Below are 22,102 nucleotides of genomic sequence, written 5' to 3'. Positions count from 1 at the left end.
AAAACTGACCTTCCTTTGAGCAGATTGAGTTTCTGGAGCATCACATTTGTGGGGTCGATTAAATGCTCAAAATGGCCAGAAAAATGGCTTGACTATATTTTCTATTCATTTTACAACTTATGGTGGGAAATAAAAGTGTGACTTTAAATGGAAAACACAAAATTGTCTGGGTGACCCCAAACCTTTGAACGGTAGTGTGTGTGTGTATATATATATATATATATATATATATATATATATATATATATATATATATTATATAGTGTACAAAAGTCTGAGGCACCCTATTTTTTTTCAAACAAACTTTATTTTATGACTTCTATATTATCGAGTCAGTACAAAAACATTTTAGAGTCCAAACGTTCGTTTTCTAGCACAAAATTAAATATTGCAGGAAAACAGTTTGTATCTGAGCAGCATATGACATAAGAGACCACTTTTCAGATTAAAATCATAATGAAGGCTGCTGAGTTTTGGTGCAAAATGAAGAAGCGAGTGTGACAGTCAAAGTGTCCAGAAGAACTGTGGCTGGTTCTGTAAGATGCTCAGTAAAACCTACAGCTCACTTCCTTATAAAACTGCACTAATTGTACCTGACACTATTTTTTTTAAACAAAAGGTCGTCTCACACCAAATATTGACTTTGTTTCATTTATTATGGCTTACTGCTGTTTATAGTATTTTTTTTTTTTAACGTTGAAATATTTCATTATTTTTTAAACCAGTTTTGGTCTACAGCATTTCTTTACATGTGCACAGTACTGTATGTATGCATGTGTATATATATGCTAAATGTCATCTTGATACACCACTGAGCCCGAGACAAACTTTTCTAGTGAACATGTTCTTATCCAAACTGTAATCTGGTCTAACGGTCTAGGAGAATTAGAACATGTGTTTATTTAGGTCTGTGATAGATAACAAGCTTGATTCCAGTCACCTTAGACCCCCCCCCTCCCCCCGCACACACTTGAGGGAGAAAGGAAGGCTAGTTTCCTGTATCAAACTAGTTTCTATGGTTATGACAGGAAGCAGAGATGGAAACAACAGCGGCCTCAAGTTCCTGCTTTAGTCAGAGGGTAGCAGTCACCAGAAATACAGGCCGAGAACAACCACAAAAGTATTTCAGGTGCACACCATTTGTGTGTGCGCACATATCAAGGGCATCAATAAACATTTCGATGCAAGACCTTGTGTAAATGTAAATGATGCAATGGAATGTTGTCAAACTGTTTAATTTCCCTTCATATTCTGTTGAAGATGATAAAATAAGAACTCACTCGATCTCTGCCATAGCGACGTAACAGTTTGTAGGGCCACACCAGCAAGTTCTTCTTCGTCTTGGGCTCCTTCAATATCAGGCTCTCTCCATCTGCTTTCAGCCAGTAATTACCAAGTAGACCACAACGTTCGGATGCTTCTGTTCTTTGGACAGTCACCCAGAATTCATTGACTGTAAAAGTACAACAGGTACAATATGTTTGTTTAGACTTTCTCAACTCTGGTCCAGAGAGCGCAATTGTGCCTATACAACTTAAAATTGTCCAATGCCTCACCAGGGCTGCATTAGCTGAAACTTAGTTTTTCTTTAAATGGTCTGCAAACCATAAATGTAAAATATATAGAGGATATTACATGGTGTCGCGAAGATATGAAGTTTATCTTCGAGTGGTGAATGTATTTCACGAGTGAGCGAAGTGCTCGCAAAATATATTCACCACCTGAAGATAAACTTCATATCTTCGCACCACCATGTAATATTCTTTTCTTATCCACAAAAAATATGCAAGTTAATCAAATGAGTTTTCATTTTGAACCAGTTCGCCATTTTGACAACGCGTGTCAAGTCAGCGGGAAAACACTGGCAGTGACATCATCGAAGTGAAATATTGGGAATTATTATACATACAGGACACTTTTTCGATGGAATAAAAACATGTATTCTGTTCCCTTCTAGCAGGTTTCATTAATTTGGTTCGATAGCATGCAATATTGTTATATATCACTTATCCTGTGTGTATTACGTCACTGTACCCAATGGAGAATGAGCGTTGAATATGGTTTACGATACAGCCTGGTTGTCAAGACAACATAACATCACACGTCAGAGCTGATGCGAATATGTAGTGAGAGAGGTTTGTACTGTGCATTTCTTTGTTCGCCGGGAAAGAGAAAGATGCGTTGAACACCTGAAAGGCTACCAAAACTTCATTAGATATTCTTCGCGCATATTTACAAGAGAAAAGCATACCAATGGACATCGAAAAACTGGAAAAGAGTGTGTATAATAATAATAATAATATTGGCTGGCTTTTTTTCATGGTATATCAGATATATTCCATTCAGTTAGCATGATATTGAACGAGTCGAAGATGAGTTCAGTATCATGCTAGCTGAATGGAATATATCTGATATACCACGAAAAAAAAAGCCAGCCATTACTCAGATGTATTTCATAAGAAAAATTACTTTTTCAAAATGAGAAGATAATCTTCATATCTTCAAGCCAAAATGTGATTTTCTTTTTATTATATAGACACATTCACAAACAAAAAGTACCCAAATTTCTCCAAACAATTCATCGATTTCCTCGCAAGTGACATATAGAGAAATATGTCATAGTTTTGGTTTTCCATGCCCCAGATGTAGCTCGAATGAAAAATACAAGTGCCGTATTTCCCAGAAAAACACTCATGTCTCATCTCATCTCATTATCTGTAGCCGCTTTATCCTGTTCTACAGGGTCGCAGGCAAGCTGGAGCCTATCCCAGCTGACTACGGGCGAAAGGCGGGGTACACCCTGGACAAGTCGCCAGGTCATCACAGGGCTGACACATAGGTGGGGTTTACATTAGACCGTATCAGCGGATCATCAGATTAACGTTTTTAAAACGATTAGCGTGCACACAGCAACGCCAATACACAATTCGCGTGCACACAGCAATGCCAATACACGGATACGCTCGGCTCCGCAGGCATCCTGCGCTCCAAATCACTCCGCCCTGAACAGCGAGTGCCCTCTGGAGGGTGCGCACTCCGGCCCTGCGCAGCTCACAGAGCGCGCGAGTGAAGTGCACGAGCAGTGATTTGGGACTGAGCCGCTGTGTGTGTGATCTCAGTGCATATCGGGCATGCGCGTCACTTACCACTTGCAAGTGGAAGGATGGCAAGCCTAAAGACAATCATAACTACACAATGGGCAGTATTTGCATCAGTATTTGCAGTATTTTCATACTTTTATACTCTTTAATGAAAGGTGATACAAGGCGGAAGTCCGCGCCGTTTTTCAGCAGTCGCGTCACATGACCAACGCCAGCGAATCAGGAAGGTGGATGTCACAGTGACGTTGTCCAATGACGACGCCAGCTAGAGCTCAGCACAGTGTATCCGCGTATTCTCAATGTTTACACAGCACCGGACCAGACACGATCTGGATTGAATACGTGGACCCTGGCGGATTCCCGTTTCCAGGCGTTTTAATGTAAACGGACAGTGCATCCGCGAAGAAAACGAGACAGATACGGTCTAATATAAACTTGGCCATAGACACAGACAACCATTCACACTCACACTCACACCTACGGTCAATTTAGAGTCACCAGTTAACCTAACCTGCATGTCTTTGGTCTGTGGGGGAAACCGGAGCACCCGGAGGAAACCCACGCGGACACGGGGAGAACATGCAAACTCCGCACAGAAAGGCCCTCGCCGGCCACGGGGCTCGAACTCGGACCTTCTTGCTGTGAGGCAACAGCGCTAACCACTACACCACCGTGCCGCCACACTCATGTCTATATAATAAATAATTATCGGTTCTGTCTATTAATTATTCATATAGAAAAGAAAGTATGTTCATATACAATACATCTTATATAAAATCAGAGGCTAAAAATAGAGCAGAAATACGTATTGGAAATGTATTGAATACTGCACTGTGATGTAGGAGCTTAGTTTGACAAAGCTGATATTTCCGGTAGTCTTGGCTAAGGGTGCTACAAAAAATAGGACTGCTTCAACATTTCATGTTCTAAGAAGAACAAGAAGCTGACAATCACCCAGCCCTTTCCGACACCCTCAACAGTTAGGTCGGTGGGCCTGTCCCGTGTATACTACAGCTTCTGAAACTGCCTCGGATACTTACCGTAAGCTTATCGAGACCTGGCTCACAGCTGGCTTCATTACAGAACTCTTAAACTCTTTATTTGCCAGTGTGAAATTAAACATCTGTAACATCAAGAGTTTGCACAATAGAAGGGCCATGTGGGACATGGTGTTACTTCATATGCTGAAGATACTGTTGAGCAACAAATGTGCAAGTACGATTGTTAAACACAGGTGTTTAATAAGAGCTGGTGGAATACACCAATCACAGAGCACATGACACACACGACCAGTGCACCCGGACACTGACAATATGACTAAGTGTGCAAAGACTGCAAAGTCACAAGCCTCTTAATGTCAGTGCTCACTCACAGACACACACAGTCTCTTTGAGGAAGTCACAGGTGCCCTTCTGAAAAACAGAAGTATTAATGACCTTTGTTTCCCTAAATACCTTCAATGAAAGACACTAAGACCTTCACAGCTATCTAACAATATCGCGCACACACACACTCTCACTCTCTCTCGCTTTCTCGCTGTCCGAGGCATGCGTAGAGGTGGGCTGTGCCAAAGGAGGATGGGGATAAATGCTTGAGATTCTGTGCTACTCTCTGTGCTCCTTTTCGCTTAGTAACATTTTTCTTTAACTCAATCATGTTTAACTCCAGACGACCAAGACAGTCTGGCATTGCGGAGATCGCAGTGTATGAGTGAGTGAGTGAGAGAGAGAGAGATTTCTGTCACAGAAAGGAAGCAGCTCTCCTCTATACTGTCTAGAGTAAACACATTAAAAGCCACATTTTTCCAGAGCTGTGTGCCTAACATGTGACCAGAGGAAGTGTCCTCTGTATGTTGTATGAGGCCCGTTTTGTCTTTTCTCCTCCATGGTTAGACACAGTTCAGCCAAAATTAAATATACGTTAATTTGCCCTCAAATGTAATCGATCTATTTTACGAATATAGCTACTGAGCCAAAGAAAATCTTTTGAGGAAAGTGAGTGAAAATTTCTTGGCTGTTCCTTTGAAAAGGCCAATAATGACTGTGCTACTACCAAAATCGGACAGGAAATGATGTCACAAAGCCCCCTTGTTTGGGATCTCGTGTACCAGAGATGTATGTAATTCCTATCTCTGTCTTCTCCCTGTAGTGATGACGGCTATGCTCCCAAAGCACAAACAGCCACAGCAGTATATACTAGAGGATGATAATCTTTTACCAAATAAACATTTGATAGTCATTTTGAAAGTCAATGCAGGAACAACCAAATTTAGAAGAAAAAAAAAATCCCTCTACTGGCTAAGGTCAAGTGAGAAAAATAAGATCGACTGGCTGAATCCCAAACAGCCATCTATCTTGGATTTAAATATGCCATTTGTCCGATCTAACACTCAGTGCGTTTACATGCACATAGAGAGAATTGAATTTCTGCCGTTGCTCGACTGAAATCGAAGTTCAAAATGCCATGTATACACCTTAATTCGGCTGAAATTGAACCGAACTTGATTTCTCGGAATCGAGCTACACGACCTAGATTATGTGATTTCCGCCGAGCGACTTAGTGCATGTATACCCTATTGAGCTACGTATTCGAGCTACTTACTTCAGCACTGCCCCTTCCGGAAGTGACGAGTGACGAGACCACAAGCGGGAAACACAACAGCCTTGGTCGGCATGACAACGAATCATGACAACGGCATGAATCTTTTCTTTTTGTGGCATTGTTTGCACTGTTAAAATTTAGCTCACTTACTGTATCACCAAATACATCTGTACAGCTGTTGCATAGCTGTGAATTGTGTACATAAACAAGTCACCGTATTTGTGTGTGTGTGTGTGTGTGTGTGTGTGTATGTAGATATATGTCCAACATCTGAAGAATGTCAATAAAAACAAAACAATTGAACTTTTTGTGTGTTTATTAAGACATAAGTTAAATTGTAAGCAAAAAATGGACTTTAGAAAAATATACAATTGTGCAAAATAAGTTGTCTTACAAAACAGTGGTCTGCGCAGGACAGTTTGTAGCCATACAGTCTGTTAGAGCAAGCCTAACAGCTTGAGCACAGAACTTGTGAACACGGAACTGCCAGTGTTGCCAGATTGGGCGGTTTTAAGTGCATTTTGGCGGATTTGAACATGTTTTGGGCTGGAAAACGTCAGCAGTATCTGGCAACACTGCTGATAACTTTGTTTATACTCTTGAATAGCTCTTCATGACGACAACCGGAAGTGTACCAACACGATGGGGCGTGTAGCGCCACCTGTGGCTCGAGTGCACAATGTACCTCACACAATAGCTCGATTTGCTTGTGTGCATGTAGGATTGGATTTCTCTAGCACCCCTGCTGGGACCCTTAGCTCGATTACCGACAGTAGCTCGATTTGGATGTGCATGTAAACGCACTGACTGTTACCACAAGCTGCTGTTAAGCAGACTCAATGATATGGTGTTGGTGACAAGGCTACAGAGTGGTTTAAGAGTTACCTTGCAGACAGAACCCAGTGTGTATATGCAATTGGGCACGTCAAGTTTTATGGTGCTCTCTAAGGTTCAATATTAGCCCCTGTCTTCTCATCTCATCATCTCTAGCCGCTTTATCCTGTTCTACAGGGTCGCAGGCAAGCTGGAGCCTATCCCAGCTGACTACGGGCGAAAGGCGGGGTACACCCTGGACAAGTCGCCAGGTCATCGCAGGGCTGACACATAGACACAGACAACCATTCACACTCACATTCACACCTACGGTCAATTTAGAGTCACCAGTTAACCTAACCTGCATGTCTTTGGACTGTGGGGGAAACCGGAGCACCCGGAGGAAACCCACGCGGACACGGGGAGAACATGCAAACTCCACACAGAAAGGCCCTCGCCGGCCACGGGGCTCGAACCCGGACCTTTTTGCTGTGAGGCGACAGCGCTAACCACTACACCACCGTGCCGCCCAGCCCGTCTTATTTTTATAAATAATATTGGGAAGGAAACAGTGATGCATGAAAGTTTGTGAACCCTTTAGAATTTTCTCTATTTCTACATAAATATGACCTAAAACATCATCAGATTTTCACACAAGTCCTAAAAGTAGATAAAGAGAACCCGGTTAGACAAATGATACAAAAATATTATACTTGGTCATTTATTTATTGAGGAAAATCATCCAATATTACATATCTGTGAGTGACAAAAGTATGTGAACCTCTAGGATTAGCAGTTAATTTGAAGGTGAAATTAGAGTCAGGTGTGAGTGGGCATCCTGTTTTATTTAAAGAACAGGGCTCTATCAAAGTCTGATCTTCACAACACGTTTGTGGAAGTGTATCATGGCACGAACAAAGGAGATTGCTGAGGACCTCAGAAAAAGTGTTGTTGATGCTCATCTGGCTGGAAAAGGTTACAAAACCATCTCTAAAGAGTTTGGACTCCACCAATCCACAGTCAGACAGACTGTGTACAAATGCAGGAAATTCAAGACCATTGTTACCCTCCCCAGGAGTGGTCGACCAACAAAGATCACTCCAAGAGCAAGGCGTGTAATAGTCGGCGAGGTCACAAAGGACCCCAGAGTAACTTCTAAGCAACCGAAGGCCTCTCTCACATTGGCTAATGTTAATGTTCATGAGTCCACCATCAGGAGAACACTGAACGACAATGGTGTGCATGGCAGGATTGTAAGGAAAAAGCCACTGCTCTCCAAAAAGAACATTACTGCTCATCTGCAGTTTGCTAAAGATCACGTGGACAAGCCAGAAGGCTATTGGAAAAATGTTTTGTGGACGGATGAGACCAAAATAGAACTTTTTGGGTTAAATGAGAAGCATTATGTTTGGAGAAAGGAAAACACTGCATTCCAGCATAAGAACCTGATCCCATCTGTGAAACATGGTGGTGGTAGTATCATGGTTTGGGCCTGTTTTGCTGCATCTGGGCCAGAACGGCTTGCCATCATTGATGGAACAATGAATTCTGAATTATACCAGCGAATTCTAAAGGAAAATGTCAGGACATCTGTCCGTGAACCGAATCTCAAGAGAAGGTGGGTCATGCAGCAAGACAACGACCCTAAGCACACAAGTCGTTCTACCAAAGAATGGTTAAAGAAGAATAAAGTTAATGTTTTGGAATGGCCAAGTCAAAGTCCTGACCTTAATCCAGTCAAAATGTTGTGGAAGGACCTGAAGCGAGCAGTTCATGTGAGGAAACCCACCAACATCCCAGAGTTGAAGCTGTGCTGTACGGAGGAACGGGCTAAAATTCCTCCAAGCCGGTGTGCAGGACTGATCAACAGTTATCGGAAACGTTTAGTTGCAGTTATTGCTGCACAAGGGGGTCACACCAGATACTGAAAGCAAAGGTTCACATACTTTTGCCACTCACAGATATGTAATATTGGATCATTTTCCTCAATAAATAAATGACCAAGTATAATATTTTTGTCTCATTTGTTTAACTGGGTTCTCTTTATCTACTTTTAGGACTTGTGTGAAAATCTGATGATGTTTTAGTCATATTTATGCAGAAATATAGAAAATTCTATAGGGTTCACAAACTTTCAAGCACCACTGTATGCTTACAGCTAAAGTGCATCTTTATGCAGACAAAATAATAAGTCTACTCAATTGTCTCTACTCTGAACCAGGCTGCTGATGAGCTCCAGACTCCTTTTCAATAGCTGCAGGCCTCTCTGTATGATCTAAAGTTGGTTCTTAACGCTAAGAAAACCAAATTAGTTATCTTTTCCAGCTCCCGCTCCCAGATCTCAGATATTGTTGGCAATCATACCTAAGGAGTGGACTCAGTTGAAAAAGTATCATTCTACATGTACTTTGGGATTTGTTTGGACAATGTGCTCTCTTTTAGAGAGCATATTGAGCAGCTTGAGAAGAAACTTAAGGTCAGGCTGGATTTTATTATCAAAATAGGGCCTGTCTTACTTTAGCAATTCGGAAAATGCTTGTACAGGCTACGTCCTTAAGTGTTCTAGGTTATGGGGACATTATTTTCATACATGCTGCCTTGATTCTGTATACCATAGTTGTTGTTGTTTTTTTTCATTTTATGTCTATAATTTACATCATTGTGTACTTTATGATCTGATTTCTTCACCTTCATTAAGTCTAAGGAAATAGCAATTTCTTTTACAATTCTTTTAAAATTCTTTTAAAAATATTTTTATTTACAAAGCCACACTGGGTAAACTCCCTTTTTATCTGCGTAATCTTCTTTTACTTACCAACAACTATTATAATTTTCACTCCTCTAGACGGCTGCCCTATAACGTACCCAGGATTTGCTCAGAACTTGGCAGAACGGCTTTCTCCTATTTTGCACCCTGGACATGGAATAACGTTAAGAGCACACTTCAGCTGAATTTTTTTTTTTTTTTCCGTGGGAAAGTTCCAAGCTCTGATAAAAAAAAAAAAAACTAAGAGTGCAATTTCTGTTCCTCTGCTGGATTTTGTATTATGTATCTGTAGTCTCTGTTTTCACTAAGCTTGATTTTATAACGATTGTAACCTTGTAATGGTGTGCTTTCTTCACTAGGTCTTACTCAAAAAAGAGATCTTAATATCAAGGGAGTTCGTGGTTAAATAAAGGCTAAATTAAAAGAGAGAAAGTTACCTTCCTCTCTGGAGTAATAGATCAAATTCTCAGACATCTTAAGATTCTGTTGTCCATTTGAGTCCATATTAGTGAAAGATCCACCCCCTCCCTGAAAGAAAAAGAAAGTAAGTTAGCATGAGAAAGGGAAAGAAAGAGAGAGAGAGAGAGAGAGAGAGAGAGAGATGCTGAGTGTGCAGTGTTGCCCTTCTGATTCCCATAAAAACTCAAATTCCCTTTTGCCTTTGGAAATTCCCAGCATGTATCCGGAACATGCCTAGACATTCCCTTTTCATTCAGTACACAAACACAAACAACCAGAAACAAGGAAACCTGATGCAGTTTAGTACTTCATAATAATCTACTTCTCACATTTCTTCATATACGGCATTTTACACTTATTTAACCTCCTAGGGCTTAGCGGTCACATGCGTGGACAGCACTTTACGGAAATTCGGAACAAGAATCCACATATGTGGACATACTTTTTCTCTAAAAGTACATCTTATCAAAAGATGATGCTTAGTTTTTATTCTAATCAGGTTCTAATAAGCCCAAATAGCAAAGAGAAATAAAAAATGCATGTAAAAAAACAGCTTGGGCCTTAGGAGGTTAAGCCTAGACTGGTACCAAAATTCAAAAAAGTGCTTATTTAAGGAGTTAAAGGCATTTTTGAGACAAAGTCGGCAAACAGTCTTATTTTGTCAATTTGGGTGTGCCAAATTCAAATCTGCAATATGCCGAGCTCTATCTGACCTCTGTTGACCTCTAGAGGTCATTGAACTTTGGGCCTGTAAACGTCTCAGCTGAACCCAGTTTCTCAGCTTTCTAAGGAATGAAATGTACTAAAATGATTAATGAAGTTAGCAAATAGCCTTGTTTGTTAAATGTTTGGGTGCTGAATTCATTTTTCATTTGTAAAACGACATATGACCTCTGATAACCTCAAGGTCATTAAACTTGGCCTATAGAGGTTTTCGACCCACGTGACCGTTGCCATGTCAACAAGTAGCCGGCGCCATTTTGACGGTCACAAATATGGCGACTACCGGTAGCGATACACTGTTGATCATGACGAAGTCTCATTGTCGAGTATTTTATCCGGCCTAGATGACGCGAGTAAGAAGCGATATCACCAGAAAATCAATGATGCTGGTGTACGTGATCCGTACACGTTACCACGCTATCTTTTTCTGGCTTTGTGATCTTCCTGACCTGCAGTCAGGCGTGTGGGAAATACCAGGGAAAAAACATAAAAGAAAAAGGAGCGAGATGCAGAAAACACCTTCACTATCCAGCGACGTAGGGCATTTACAGGGCGAGCAGAGGGAGAGGTATTTGCAAAAATTGAGGTTAGCAGGCTTAGAGAACGACGTTTACCTGCTTCCACCAGGATTGTTCACTGACGTACGGAAGTACACCAAGCCCTCGTCTTTACCTGACTTCGGCCCACATGATCTGTATACCTATGTCGTTAAAAACCAGGCTGGGTAACATGCCTAGATCAGCGGGTCGTCCCTGGAGCCGGTGGTCGCCATCTTATTACAGCTAAGGTTTGTTCACATTTTCATTTACTTTCGGTCCTCAGGATAAACAAAATGTTATTAAATGTCATTGAAATAACTTCTTAGTCTGTTGAGACATGGCCCGTTTAAATTTGCTGTTACCAGGCAATGACCAAGAACTGTATTATTAGGGTCGGTGTAGTTGTAGCAGTGCGCTAGCAGCTAGCTGTTAGCACTAGCTAATGTCAACAACAGTAGCTGGTATGTTACTGTAGCAATGTTTACGTTCAGTCATTTGGATGACTGTTAAAACCTTTCAGTCTCAAGTTTTTCCTTTACTGGATTTACTAGTTTACTGAGCTAGCGTGCTTGCTCCCAGCCTGCCCGAGCGCGCTAGCTCAGTAAACTAGTAAATCCAGTAAAGGAAAAACGAGACTGAAAGGTTTTAACAGTCATCCAAATGACAATGTAAACATTGCTACAGTAACATACTAGCTACTGTTGTTGACATTAGCTAGCTTGACCTTCAAAATGGCGGACACCGGGGCGTCACGTCACCTGTGACATCATGTCGAAATCCTCTATAGGCCTATGCATTTAACAGCATTTTTAAACTGACTTTACTCCCCCAAAAAGAATATGAACAGACAAACAACAAATAGAAAGGAACAAATACAACATTAAATGCCAGTCCATGTACATGTGACTTACTTTTCACAATGAGAATGCCTAGGCGATCACCTTACATAACATTGCATTACATTTAGCGGTTATTGTTTATACAAAGCTACTGAAAAAAGGACAGATTCAGCAGCATACAAAATGTGGGGGCATACAGGGTATACAGCTTAATCAGGGTTAGGATATATGAGAGTTTTTTTCTTTGTTGTTTGTTTTTTGCTTTGTTTTGTTTTAAACGGGGTAAAGCCTTTACAAAAAACAAACAACAAAGAAAAAAACTCTCATATATATACTAACCCTGATTAAGCTGTATACCCTGTATGCCCCCACATTTTGTATGCTGCTGAATCTGTCCTTTTTTCAGTAGCTTTGTATAAACAATAACCGCTAAATGTAATGCAATGTGGGCGGCACGGTGGTGTAGTGGTTAGCGATGTCGCCTCACAGCAAGAAGGTCCTGGGTTCGAGCCCCGGGGCCGGCGAGGGCCTTTCTGTGTGGAGTTTGCATGTTCTCCCCGTGTCCGCGTGGGTTTCCTCCGGGTGCTCCGGTTTCCCCCACAGTCCAAAGACATGCAGGTTAGGTTAACTGGTGACTCTAAATTGACCGTAGGTGTGAATGTGAGTGTGAATGGTTGTCTGTGTCTATGTGTCAGCCCTGCTATGACCTGGCGACTTGTCCAGGGTGTACCCCGCCTTTCGCCCGTAGTCAGCTGGGATAGGCTCCAGCTCGCCTGCGACCCTGTAGAAGGATAAAGTGGCTAGAGATGATGAGATGAGATGTAATGCAATGTTATGTAAGGTGATCGCCTAGGCATTCTCATTGTGAAAAGTAAGTCACATGTACATGGACTGGCATTTAATGTTGTATTTGTTCCTTTCTATTTGTTTTTTGTCTGTTCATATTCTTTTTGGGGGAGTAAAGTCAGTTTAAAAATGCCGTTAAATGCATAGGCCAAGTTTAATGACCTTGAGGTTATCAGAGGTCATATGTCGTTTTACAAATGAAAAATGAATTCAGCACCCAAACATTTAACAAACAAGGCCATTTGCTAACTTCATTAATCATTTTAGTACATTTCATTCCTGGAACTGGGTTCAGCTGAGACGTTTACAGGCCCAAAGTTCAATGACCTCTAGAGGTCAACAGAGGTCAGATAGAGCTCGGCATATTGCAGATTTGAATTCGGCACACCCAAATTGACAAAATAAGACTGTTTGCCGACTTTGTCTCAAAAATGCCTTTGGGTGTCATAATTCTGGATTTTGGTACCAGTCTAGCCTGCGAGATTAGAGCATTAATAAATACCCTTTCGTCATTCATCCATCTATCTTCAGTAACCGCTTTATGCTTGACAGTCACAGTGGATACGGAGCCATGAACCCTGGGCATGAGGCTAATAAAGCCCGATTTACTGTAATGGGCTGGCCAGGCCATGTGAGAGTGATATTATTCCACACACTTCATCTCAGGCCATGATGTCTCACCTGAAATGCAATCTCACACATCTTGTCCACCCACTCGCTGGTGACTTGCTTTTCAGCTGCAAACACATGCGTCTTGTCATTGGTCTCCACGCAGAAGGCGGCCATGTTCTCTTTCGGACAGCTTTCGGTGACGGCAGGAAGAATGCTGATGCACTCTGACAGGCGGATGATCTTTTTGTCTAGTTTTTTCGTGTTGGGTTTTTCTGTGCCGCTGCCTGCGCAGTCAAAAAACTCGAGTCGTGCAATGCCGTTCTGACTCGCAGGATACAGCACGAACCAGTTCTTCTTCCATTTCTGAAAACAGATCGAATAGATTTGATACAGTTTGACAGAAGCAATGGCACAAGGCCTTGGGGGAATGCCAGGTACACTTAATGGGTCTTGGCACAAGCAAAGCGCTATACACACACAGAGCAATCAAGGTTGAAGAATTGCGCCACTTAAATAGACATGGTATTGTTTAGCTGAAAGAGGAAGTGATTTGTGATGCCCTTTACTAGAAGATCAAACATGGGGTCATGAATGTTAAGCTTGCTGGTGGATTATCAAGAATCATTTGAATTGGAAAGCTGCCTTTCATCCACAATGAACTGAGACTGGATCTGCAACATTCCATCATTTCTACACCCCAAATAGCCTCTCAGTGTTTGGCATCATACCCATAAGAGAGACTTCTGACTTACATCACTGCGTCTTTATTTAACGTTTGGGTGACTATACTGAGGTTACCACAAGGAAACCTGCTGCCAGTGACTATGACAGCCTGTCCTCCAGATGCACAAAAGAGGGAAGGAAAGCTGGGAGGTTGCATGAATAAACAAACTGTGACCAAGAACACGTGTGTGTGTGTGTGTGTGTGTGTGTGTGTGTGTGTGTGTGTGTGTGTGTAACAGTAACATGGCTCACCACAATATAGTGTATTAGTATCATAGTGTATAGTGTCATATTTGCATATGACATCGACCCGTATCCTGCAAACTGATACTGTACTATTAATACATTTTGACTTTCCACCAGTCTCCAACTGCTTTCTAACTTTACTATTTCAAAAATAATTTCTCCATTACTCTTACAGGAAGAAAATTTGCCTCTGGGACAGCAGTTATTTTTAATATACTAAACTGTGTGTTAAACAATGAAGGCTTCAATTCCAGTTTAGAAGAATAAAAAAATAATCATGTAACAAAAATGATCTGAAGATATTTGGTCAGATGGCAAATGCATACTGCTGTACAGAGCCAGAATAAGCCATTTTACAATTCTGAGCAAATGCATTAAATACTACACAGGTAATAATAATAATAATAATAATAATAATAATGCATGATATGAACAGAAATAGCATTTCTATTTATAATGCTACATATCTCTTGTACTATGATTAAACAAACTGGAAAATCAGTGATCCATCACAATTAATAATTGGCCTGTATCAGTTTAATTAAAAAAAAGTTACTATATTTATTCACTTTACAAAGAAATCATGATTATTTATTTATTTATTTATCATAGCAATGCCTCGTTTTATTTAAATGCCCACAGAATTTTTTTTCTTTCTTTTCTGGAATCCAAGAAGTTACCAAATAAATAATAATTGTGCATAACTGAACAACATATACATACACAGTACTGTACAAAAGTCTTAGGCGCATGCAAAGAAATGCTGGAGACCAAAAATGGCTTAAAAATAATGAAATTAAATGTTTCAACATTAAAAAAAACACTATAAACAGCAGTAAGCCATAATAAATGAAGCAAAGTCAATATTTGGTGTGAGACGACCCTTTACTTTAAAAAAAAAAATAGTAGTCTCAGGTACAATGAGTGCAGTTTGATGCGGAAATGAGCTGTAGGTTTTACTGAGCATCTTACAGAAGCAGCCACAGTTCTTCTGGACACTTTGACCCTCACACTCGCTTCTTCATTTTGCACCAAAACCCAGCAGCCTTCATTATGTTTTCTTTTTTTAATTTGAAAAGTCATCTCTTATGTAATAAGCTGCTCAGATACAAACATTTAAATTTTTTTTTTACATTTAATTTTGTGCTGGAAAAATGAACGTTTGGACTCTAAGTGTTTTTGTACCGAGTCGATAATGTAGAAGTTGTAAAACAGAAATCTATAACAAAAGTTTGTATGAAAAAAGGGTGCCTAAGACTTTTACACAGTACTGTATATTATACAATGCTCAGCGTAAATGAGTACACCCCCTTTGAAAAGTAACATTTTAAACAATATCTCAATGAACACAAACAATTTCCAAAATGTTGACAAGACAAAGTTTAATATAACATCTGTTTAATTTATAACGGGAAAGTAAGGTTAATAATATAACTTAGATTACACATTTTTCAGTTTTACTCAAATTAGGGTGGTGCAAAAATGAGTACACCCCACAACAAAAACTACTACATCTAGTACTTTGTATGGCCTCCATGATTTTTAATGACAGCACCAAGTCTTCTAGGCATGGAATGAACAAGTTGGCGACATTTTGCAACATCAATCTTTTTCCATTCTTCAACAATGACCTCTTTTAGTGACTGGATGCTGGATGGAGAGTGATGCTCAACTTGTCTCTTCAGAATTCCCTAAAGAAAATCATGTCTTTACACCATAAAGGTGAAGGCTACAAGAAGATCAGCAAAGCTTTACTTATCAGTCAGAATACTGGAGCAAAAGTGGTACAAAAATTTAAGAAAGATGGAACTGCAACCGTCTCACAGAGACGTCCAGGTCATCCACAGAAGTTAACACCTCGACAGGAGTGTCTTCTGATGAGAAGGGTTGAAGAAAATCTGCATGCAAGTTCACTGCAGTTATCTAAAGAAGTAGAAAGCCAAACTGGGGTGACTATTTCCCGTGACACAACACGGTGTACACTGCAGAGGAATGGCATGCATGGATGCCGTTCACGAAAGAAGCCTCTCCTAAAGCCCAGGCACAAAAAAGCCCGCCTAGAGTTTGCCAGGGCCCATGCTGACAAAGATGAAGACTACTGGGACTCTATACTCTGGAGTGATGAGACCAAGATAAATGTTTTTGGAACTGATGGCTTCAAAACTGTATGGCATCGCAAAGGTGAGGAATACAAAGAAAAATGCATGGTGCCTGCAGTGAAACATGGTGGTGGCAGCATCCTTATGTGGGGCTGCATGAGTGCTGCTGGTGTCGGGGAGCTGCATTTCATTGATGGCATCATGAATTCACAGATGTATTGCTCTGTACTGAAAGAGAAGATGCTACCATCACTCCGTGCCCTTGGTCATCGTGCACTTTTCCAACATGACAATGATCCTAAACACACATCTAAGGCCACTGTTGGATTTCTGAAGAAGAACAGGGTGAAAGTCAGTGCGTTTACATGCACATCCAAATCGAGCTACTGTCGGTAATCGAGCTAAGGGTCCCAGCAGGGGTGCCAGAGAAATCCAATCCTACATGCACACAAGGAAATCGAGCTATTGTGTGAGGTACATTGTGCACCTGAGCCACAGGTGGCGCTACACGCCCCATCGTGTTGGTACACTTCCGGTTGTCGTCATGAAGAAGAGCTATTCAAGAGTATAAACAAAGTTATCAGCAGTGTTGCCAGATACTGCTGACGTTTTCCAGCCCAAAACATGTTCAAATCCGCCAAAATGCAAAACCGCCCAATCTGGCAACACTGGCAGTTCCATGTTCACAAGTTCCGTGCTCAAGCTGTTAGGCTTGCTCTAACAGACTGTATGGCTACAAACTGTCCTGCGCAGACCACTGTTTTGTAAGACAACTTATTTTGCACAATTGTATATTTTTCTAAAGTCCATTTTTTGCTTACAATTTAACTTATGTCTTAATAAACACACAAAGTTCAATTTTGTTTTTATTGACATTCTTCAGATGTTGGACATCTATACACACACACACACACACACACACACACACACACACAAATACAGTGACTTGTTTATGCAACAGCTGTACAGATGTATTTGGTGATACAGTAAGTGACCTAAATTTTAACAGTGCAAACAATGCCACAAAAAGAAAAGATTCATGCCGTTGTCATGCCGACCGAGGCTGTTGTGTTTCCCGCTTGTGGTCTCGTCACTCGTCACTTCCGGAAGGGGCAGTGCTGAAGTAAGTAGCTCGAATACGTAGCTCAATAGGGTTTACATGCACTAAGTAGCTCGGCTACAATCGCATAATCTAGGTCGTGTAGCTCAATTCCGAGAAATCAAGTTCGGTTCAATTTCAGCCGAATTAAGGTGTATACATGGCATTTTGAACTTCGATTTCAGTCGAGCAACGGCAGAAATTCGATTCTCTCTATGTGCATGTAAACGCACTGAGTGATTCAGTGGCCAAGTATGTCTCCTGATCTGAACCCAATCGAACACCTATGGGGAATTCTGAAGAGACAAGTTGAGCATCACTGTCCATCCAGCATCCAGTCACTAAAAGAAGTCGTTGTTGAAGAATGGAAAAAGATTGATGTTGCAAAATGTCGCCAACTTGTTCATTCCATGCCTAGAAGACTTGGTGCTGTCATTAAAAATCATGGAGGCCATACAAAGTACTAGATGTAGTAGTTTTTGTTGTGCGGTGTACTCATTTTTGCACCACCCTAATTTGAGTAAAACTGAAAAATGTGTAATCTAAGTTATATTATTAACCTTACTTTCCCGTTATAAGTTAAACAGATGTTATATTAAACTTTGTCTTGTCAACATTTTGGAAATTGTTTGTATTCATTGAGATATTGTTTAAAATGTTACTTTTCAAAGGGGGTGTACTCATTTATGCTGAGCACTATACACACACACACACATTTTATTCAACTGCTTCAAATTAGCTTGTACTATTTGTAATTGTATATACTGCTGTAAAAATATTGATGAAACCCATGATAGCTTATAAAATTGCATTGTGACATTTGATTATGATATCATTATATCGTCATATTGCCCAATCCTAAAAAGCTTGTTTGCATATTTTGCTCTTCTACAAACACCAGTACTGCAATAACAATTAATAAATAATATACATGAAGCCCTGACTGTGGGTGGTAAAAGAGAGCAATTGGACTTGCTTGAAGATTCTTGAAGACGTTTCACCTCTCATCCGAAAGGCTTCTTCAGTTCTGTCTGACTGGTAGGGAGTATCAGGTATTTATCCTCTCATGGATGAAAAGCTCATCTAAGGTGTCGTTGAGTCATCCTGTTGGTGTGGGTCACCGGGGGCTGAATGTGAATGGCCTCGAGAGTCGTTAGGGTGATCAATGGAATGCTGATTCTCTCTGTCCTCCTGTGAGCCACTGAAAACAGCTGGGTTTTCAGTGCAGTGAGCAATGCATGGACTCGTATATTGGTGAAACCAAACAACCGCTTCACAGGCGTATGGCTCAACACAGGAGAGCCAGTTCCTCAGGCCAGGACTCTGCTGTCTACCTTCATCTTAACAACAAAGGACACTCATTTCAGGATTGCAACGTACGCATTTTAGCCAGAGAGGATCGTTGGTATGAGTGAGGAGTTAAAGAAGCCATTTTTGTCAACCTGGAACGGCCATCACTGAACAGAGGTGGGGGTCTAAGACATAATTTATCAGCCACCTACAATGCAGTCCTTGGCACACTTCCCAGACAACTGAATGCACACCAAAACCCAGCTGTTTTCAGTGGCTCACAGGAGGACAGAGAGAATCAGCATTCCATTGATCACCTTAACGGGCAATCCATTGATCACCCTAACGACTCTCGAGGCCGTTCACAACCAGCCCCCAGTTGACCCACACCAACAGGATGACTCAACGACACCTTAGGCTACATCCACACGACAACAGCAACGAGATGTTATTTAAAAATATATCGCGTCCAAATGGGCAACGATCAGTAAAATATCAGGTCCATATGGCAACGCAACGCTTGCTGAAAACGATGCAATACACATGCCACACCTCTAGGGGCGCTGTAAGACGGTCCCTTCGGAGACACCAGAACAATAGAAGAAGTTAGGACGCATGCGCATAAACTATTATGCGCGAGACTTCATATTAGCCACAAAGTCAGAAAAATCTGTTCGTAAAATTACATTATAATGACCAAATACAATGAAAAGTATTTTTCCAGTCTCACCTGTGAAAGGTAATCCCATGTGATCCCGTTTGGACGGTACAGTTAAACACAGCTAATCTTTATTCTCCGCTTTGACCTATCCAATATGGCGGCGAGGATGACGTATGATTCTACGCGGAAGGCGGCGTCTTTAATGGTCCGGAATAAATTGAATGCTACACGTTGATGGATTAATTTGTTGTTTCTCACCTGTGAAAGGTAATCCCATGTGATCTCGTTTGGACGGTACAGTTAAACACAGCTAATCTTTATTCTCTGCTTTGACCTCTCCAATATGGCGGCGAGGATGACGTATGATTCTACGTGGAAGGCGGCGTCTTTAATGGTCCGGAATAAATTGAATGCTACACGTTGATGGATTAATTTGTTGTTTCTCACCTGTGAAAGGTAATCCCATGTGATCTCGTTTGGACGGTAAACCTGTTGGTACAGTTAAACGCAGCACATGAATCTTTATTCTCCGCTTTGACCTGTCCAATATGGCGGCGAGGATGACGTATGATTCTACGCGGAAGGCGGCGTCTTTAATGGTCCGGAATAAATTGAATGCTACACGTTGATGGATTAATTTGCTCTTCTGCGCCCTTTTTGAGGAATGTATTGTAGGACTTACTGTAAACCAACATCTGAAGAGGTGAGATCGCTCCTTTTTTTCCCTATTTTTGCTGGCGGGATTAACTCTGCCCTAAGGGCAGAGTCTCTCTCTCTCTCTCTCACTTTGCACCATTACACAATAAATATTCACAGTAAAAATATTTTGTAAGCGCGTTTCATGAACCAAGTTATAGGATTTGTTGACAACTCGCATCGAGTTCGTTACACTTCTACCCGGCGTGAAGCACTCACAGTCATGTGGTTGTGACGTCATCGTAAACAAATCCGTTCTACTCATCCAGACGACTTCACAACGGCAACGTTGCCAGATCTTTCCACTCTGGAACCCGTTCTCAAAAAGATTGCGTTTTGGGCACCCAAAACGCCGGTGCCGTGTGGACGCCAGGCCTAAACGATAAGCAATTGTATCGGAGTCACCTGAATCTGTTGCCGTGTGGACAGGGCCTTAGATGAGCTTTTCATCCATGAGAGGATAAATACGTGATACTCCCTACCAGTCAGACAGAACTGAAGAAGCCTTTTGGATGAGAGGTGAAACGTCTTCAAGAATCTTCAAGCAAGTCCAGTTGCTCTCTTTTACCACCCACAGTTACTATGACCTGGATGACTGAGAATCTTCACAGACATGAAGCCCTGACATAGAACAAAAAGATCTTCCATTCAACCTCCATTCGATTATCAAAGCCTTTTTTGGTTGTTATGACTGCACATAAAGCCGTAAAGGCAGATATGCTGGTGTGCTCCAAGAAAACTAGTGTCAATAGATTTATTATAAATGTGAGAACCAAACTCCAGTGCTGAGGAACTGTGAACTCCACAGCCAATCAATTTCTCATTTAAAGCGGCCATTACATTATTGCAACACTACACATCAAGTCAAGCCACCTAGTGAAAGACAGTCTGGTTAGGTCATCAAGGCATCCGGTTACATTACTACAAGTCGTATTCCACAACTGTGTACTTCTTGCGATTTCATTCCGGCTGAGCAAACAGAGCATTGTGCCGTTCTGATATTCTGACAGTCAAAATGTTAAATGCAGGAATGATAATGTCGCGCACTAAAACCAAGAGTATGAATGAACGTTACAAGTAAATATGTGAGAGGAACATGGGGGGGAAATGTAGCACATGGTCACACTGCTTCAACAGGACAAAAAAAAACATCTCTAGTAAAAGCTTCAAAGATGCAATTGGGGGGGAAGCACGCACACGCATACACACAACTTATCAGGGAGCAACGAATCTGCTTTATTAATCTATAATGTACATGTGCATCTGCCAGTGCAGCAAAAAGGAAATGTGTGGGATTACCCTGAGTGCTTTGCTTCCTCCAACACACTGCAGGTGTACAGAAAATCAGCAGATCTCCATCTGCAAAACTCATCTGAGCCTACTTTCCCGAAAGCGCCACAGCAAAAACCAATTTCATACTACAGAGGGTTCAGAATGACACTCGTGTCCTTTCTTACAGTCAAAATTATACCAGTAGCTTTCAAAAGGAAAAAAAAGCGGCCATTTTTTTTTTGAACATCTGGAATGATTACATACTCACTGTATTTATCTAGAGCAAACCAGTAGCTGATGTGGAGACTACCTAGATGTGAAGACGTATATAAAAACTAATATCTGTTTTTTTTTTAATATATATTTTTTATTTTTATTTATTTTTTTCTTCTTCCACTGGTTTTTATTTATTTATTTATTTCTCTTTCTTACTTGAAAAGTACTCGTACTAAAGAGAATGTTGATCAAGGCTAACGGAATGGAGGCGAGATTTGGTCGAGGGGAAATATGACGTACAGGTACAAGAATATGGACTGATATTTACGAAGATATATTCAACATCAAGGGAAGGGGAAAAGGGGAAAAAAAGATAAATTTTTAATTTCTAGAATTACAAGCAAGTGTAACTGTATATAATATACATCTCCCATGTGTTTGTTAAGTTTGTTTGTATATACGTAGTTGTCAAATAAAAAATAAGTTTAAAAAAAAACTAA

General features: G+C 40.9%; 1 protein-coding gene across 1 annotated transcript in view; it reads right to left on the bottom strand.

Moving 5' to 3' along the window:
- dok1b (docking protein 1b) overlaps positions 1-22,102 on the bottom strand; it is a 33,956-nt gene that overhangs the window by 2,252 nt on the left and 9,602 nt on the right. The window contains exons 2-4 of the mRNA XM_060919106.1: positions 13,370-13,663; positions 9,720-9,810; positions 1,281-1,453 (exon numbers count right to left, since the gene is read on the bottom strand). Coding sequence (XP_060775089.1) covers positions 1,281-1,453; positions 9,720-9,810; positions 13,370-13,663 — 558 coding nt within the window. The remainder of the gene's footprint in view (positions 1-1,280; positions 1,454-9,719; positions 9,811-13,369; positions 13,664-22,102) is intronic.

Source organism: Neoarius graeffei, chromosome 1, assembly GCF_027579695.1.
Source record: "Neoarius graeffei isolate fNeoGra1 chromosome 1, fNeoGra1.pri, whole genome shotgun sequence".
NCBI classification, from domain to species: Eukaryota; Metazoa; Chordata; class Actinopteri; order Siluriformes; family Ariidae; genus Neoarius; species Neoarius graeffei.
This window is presented reverse-complemented; position numbering and strand designations above follow the sequence as displayed.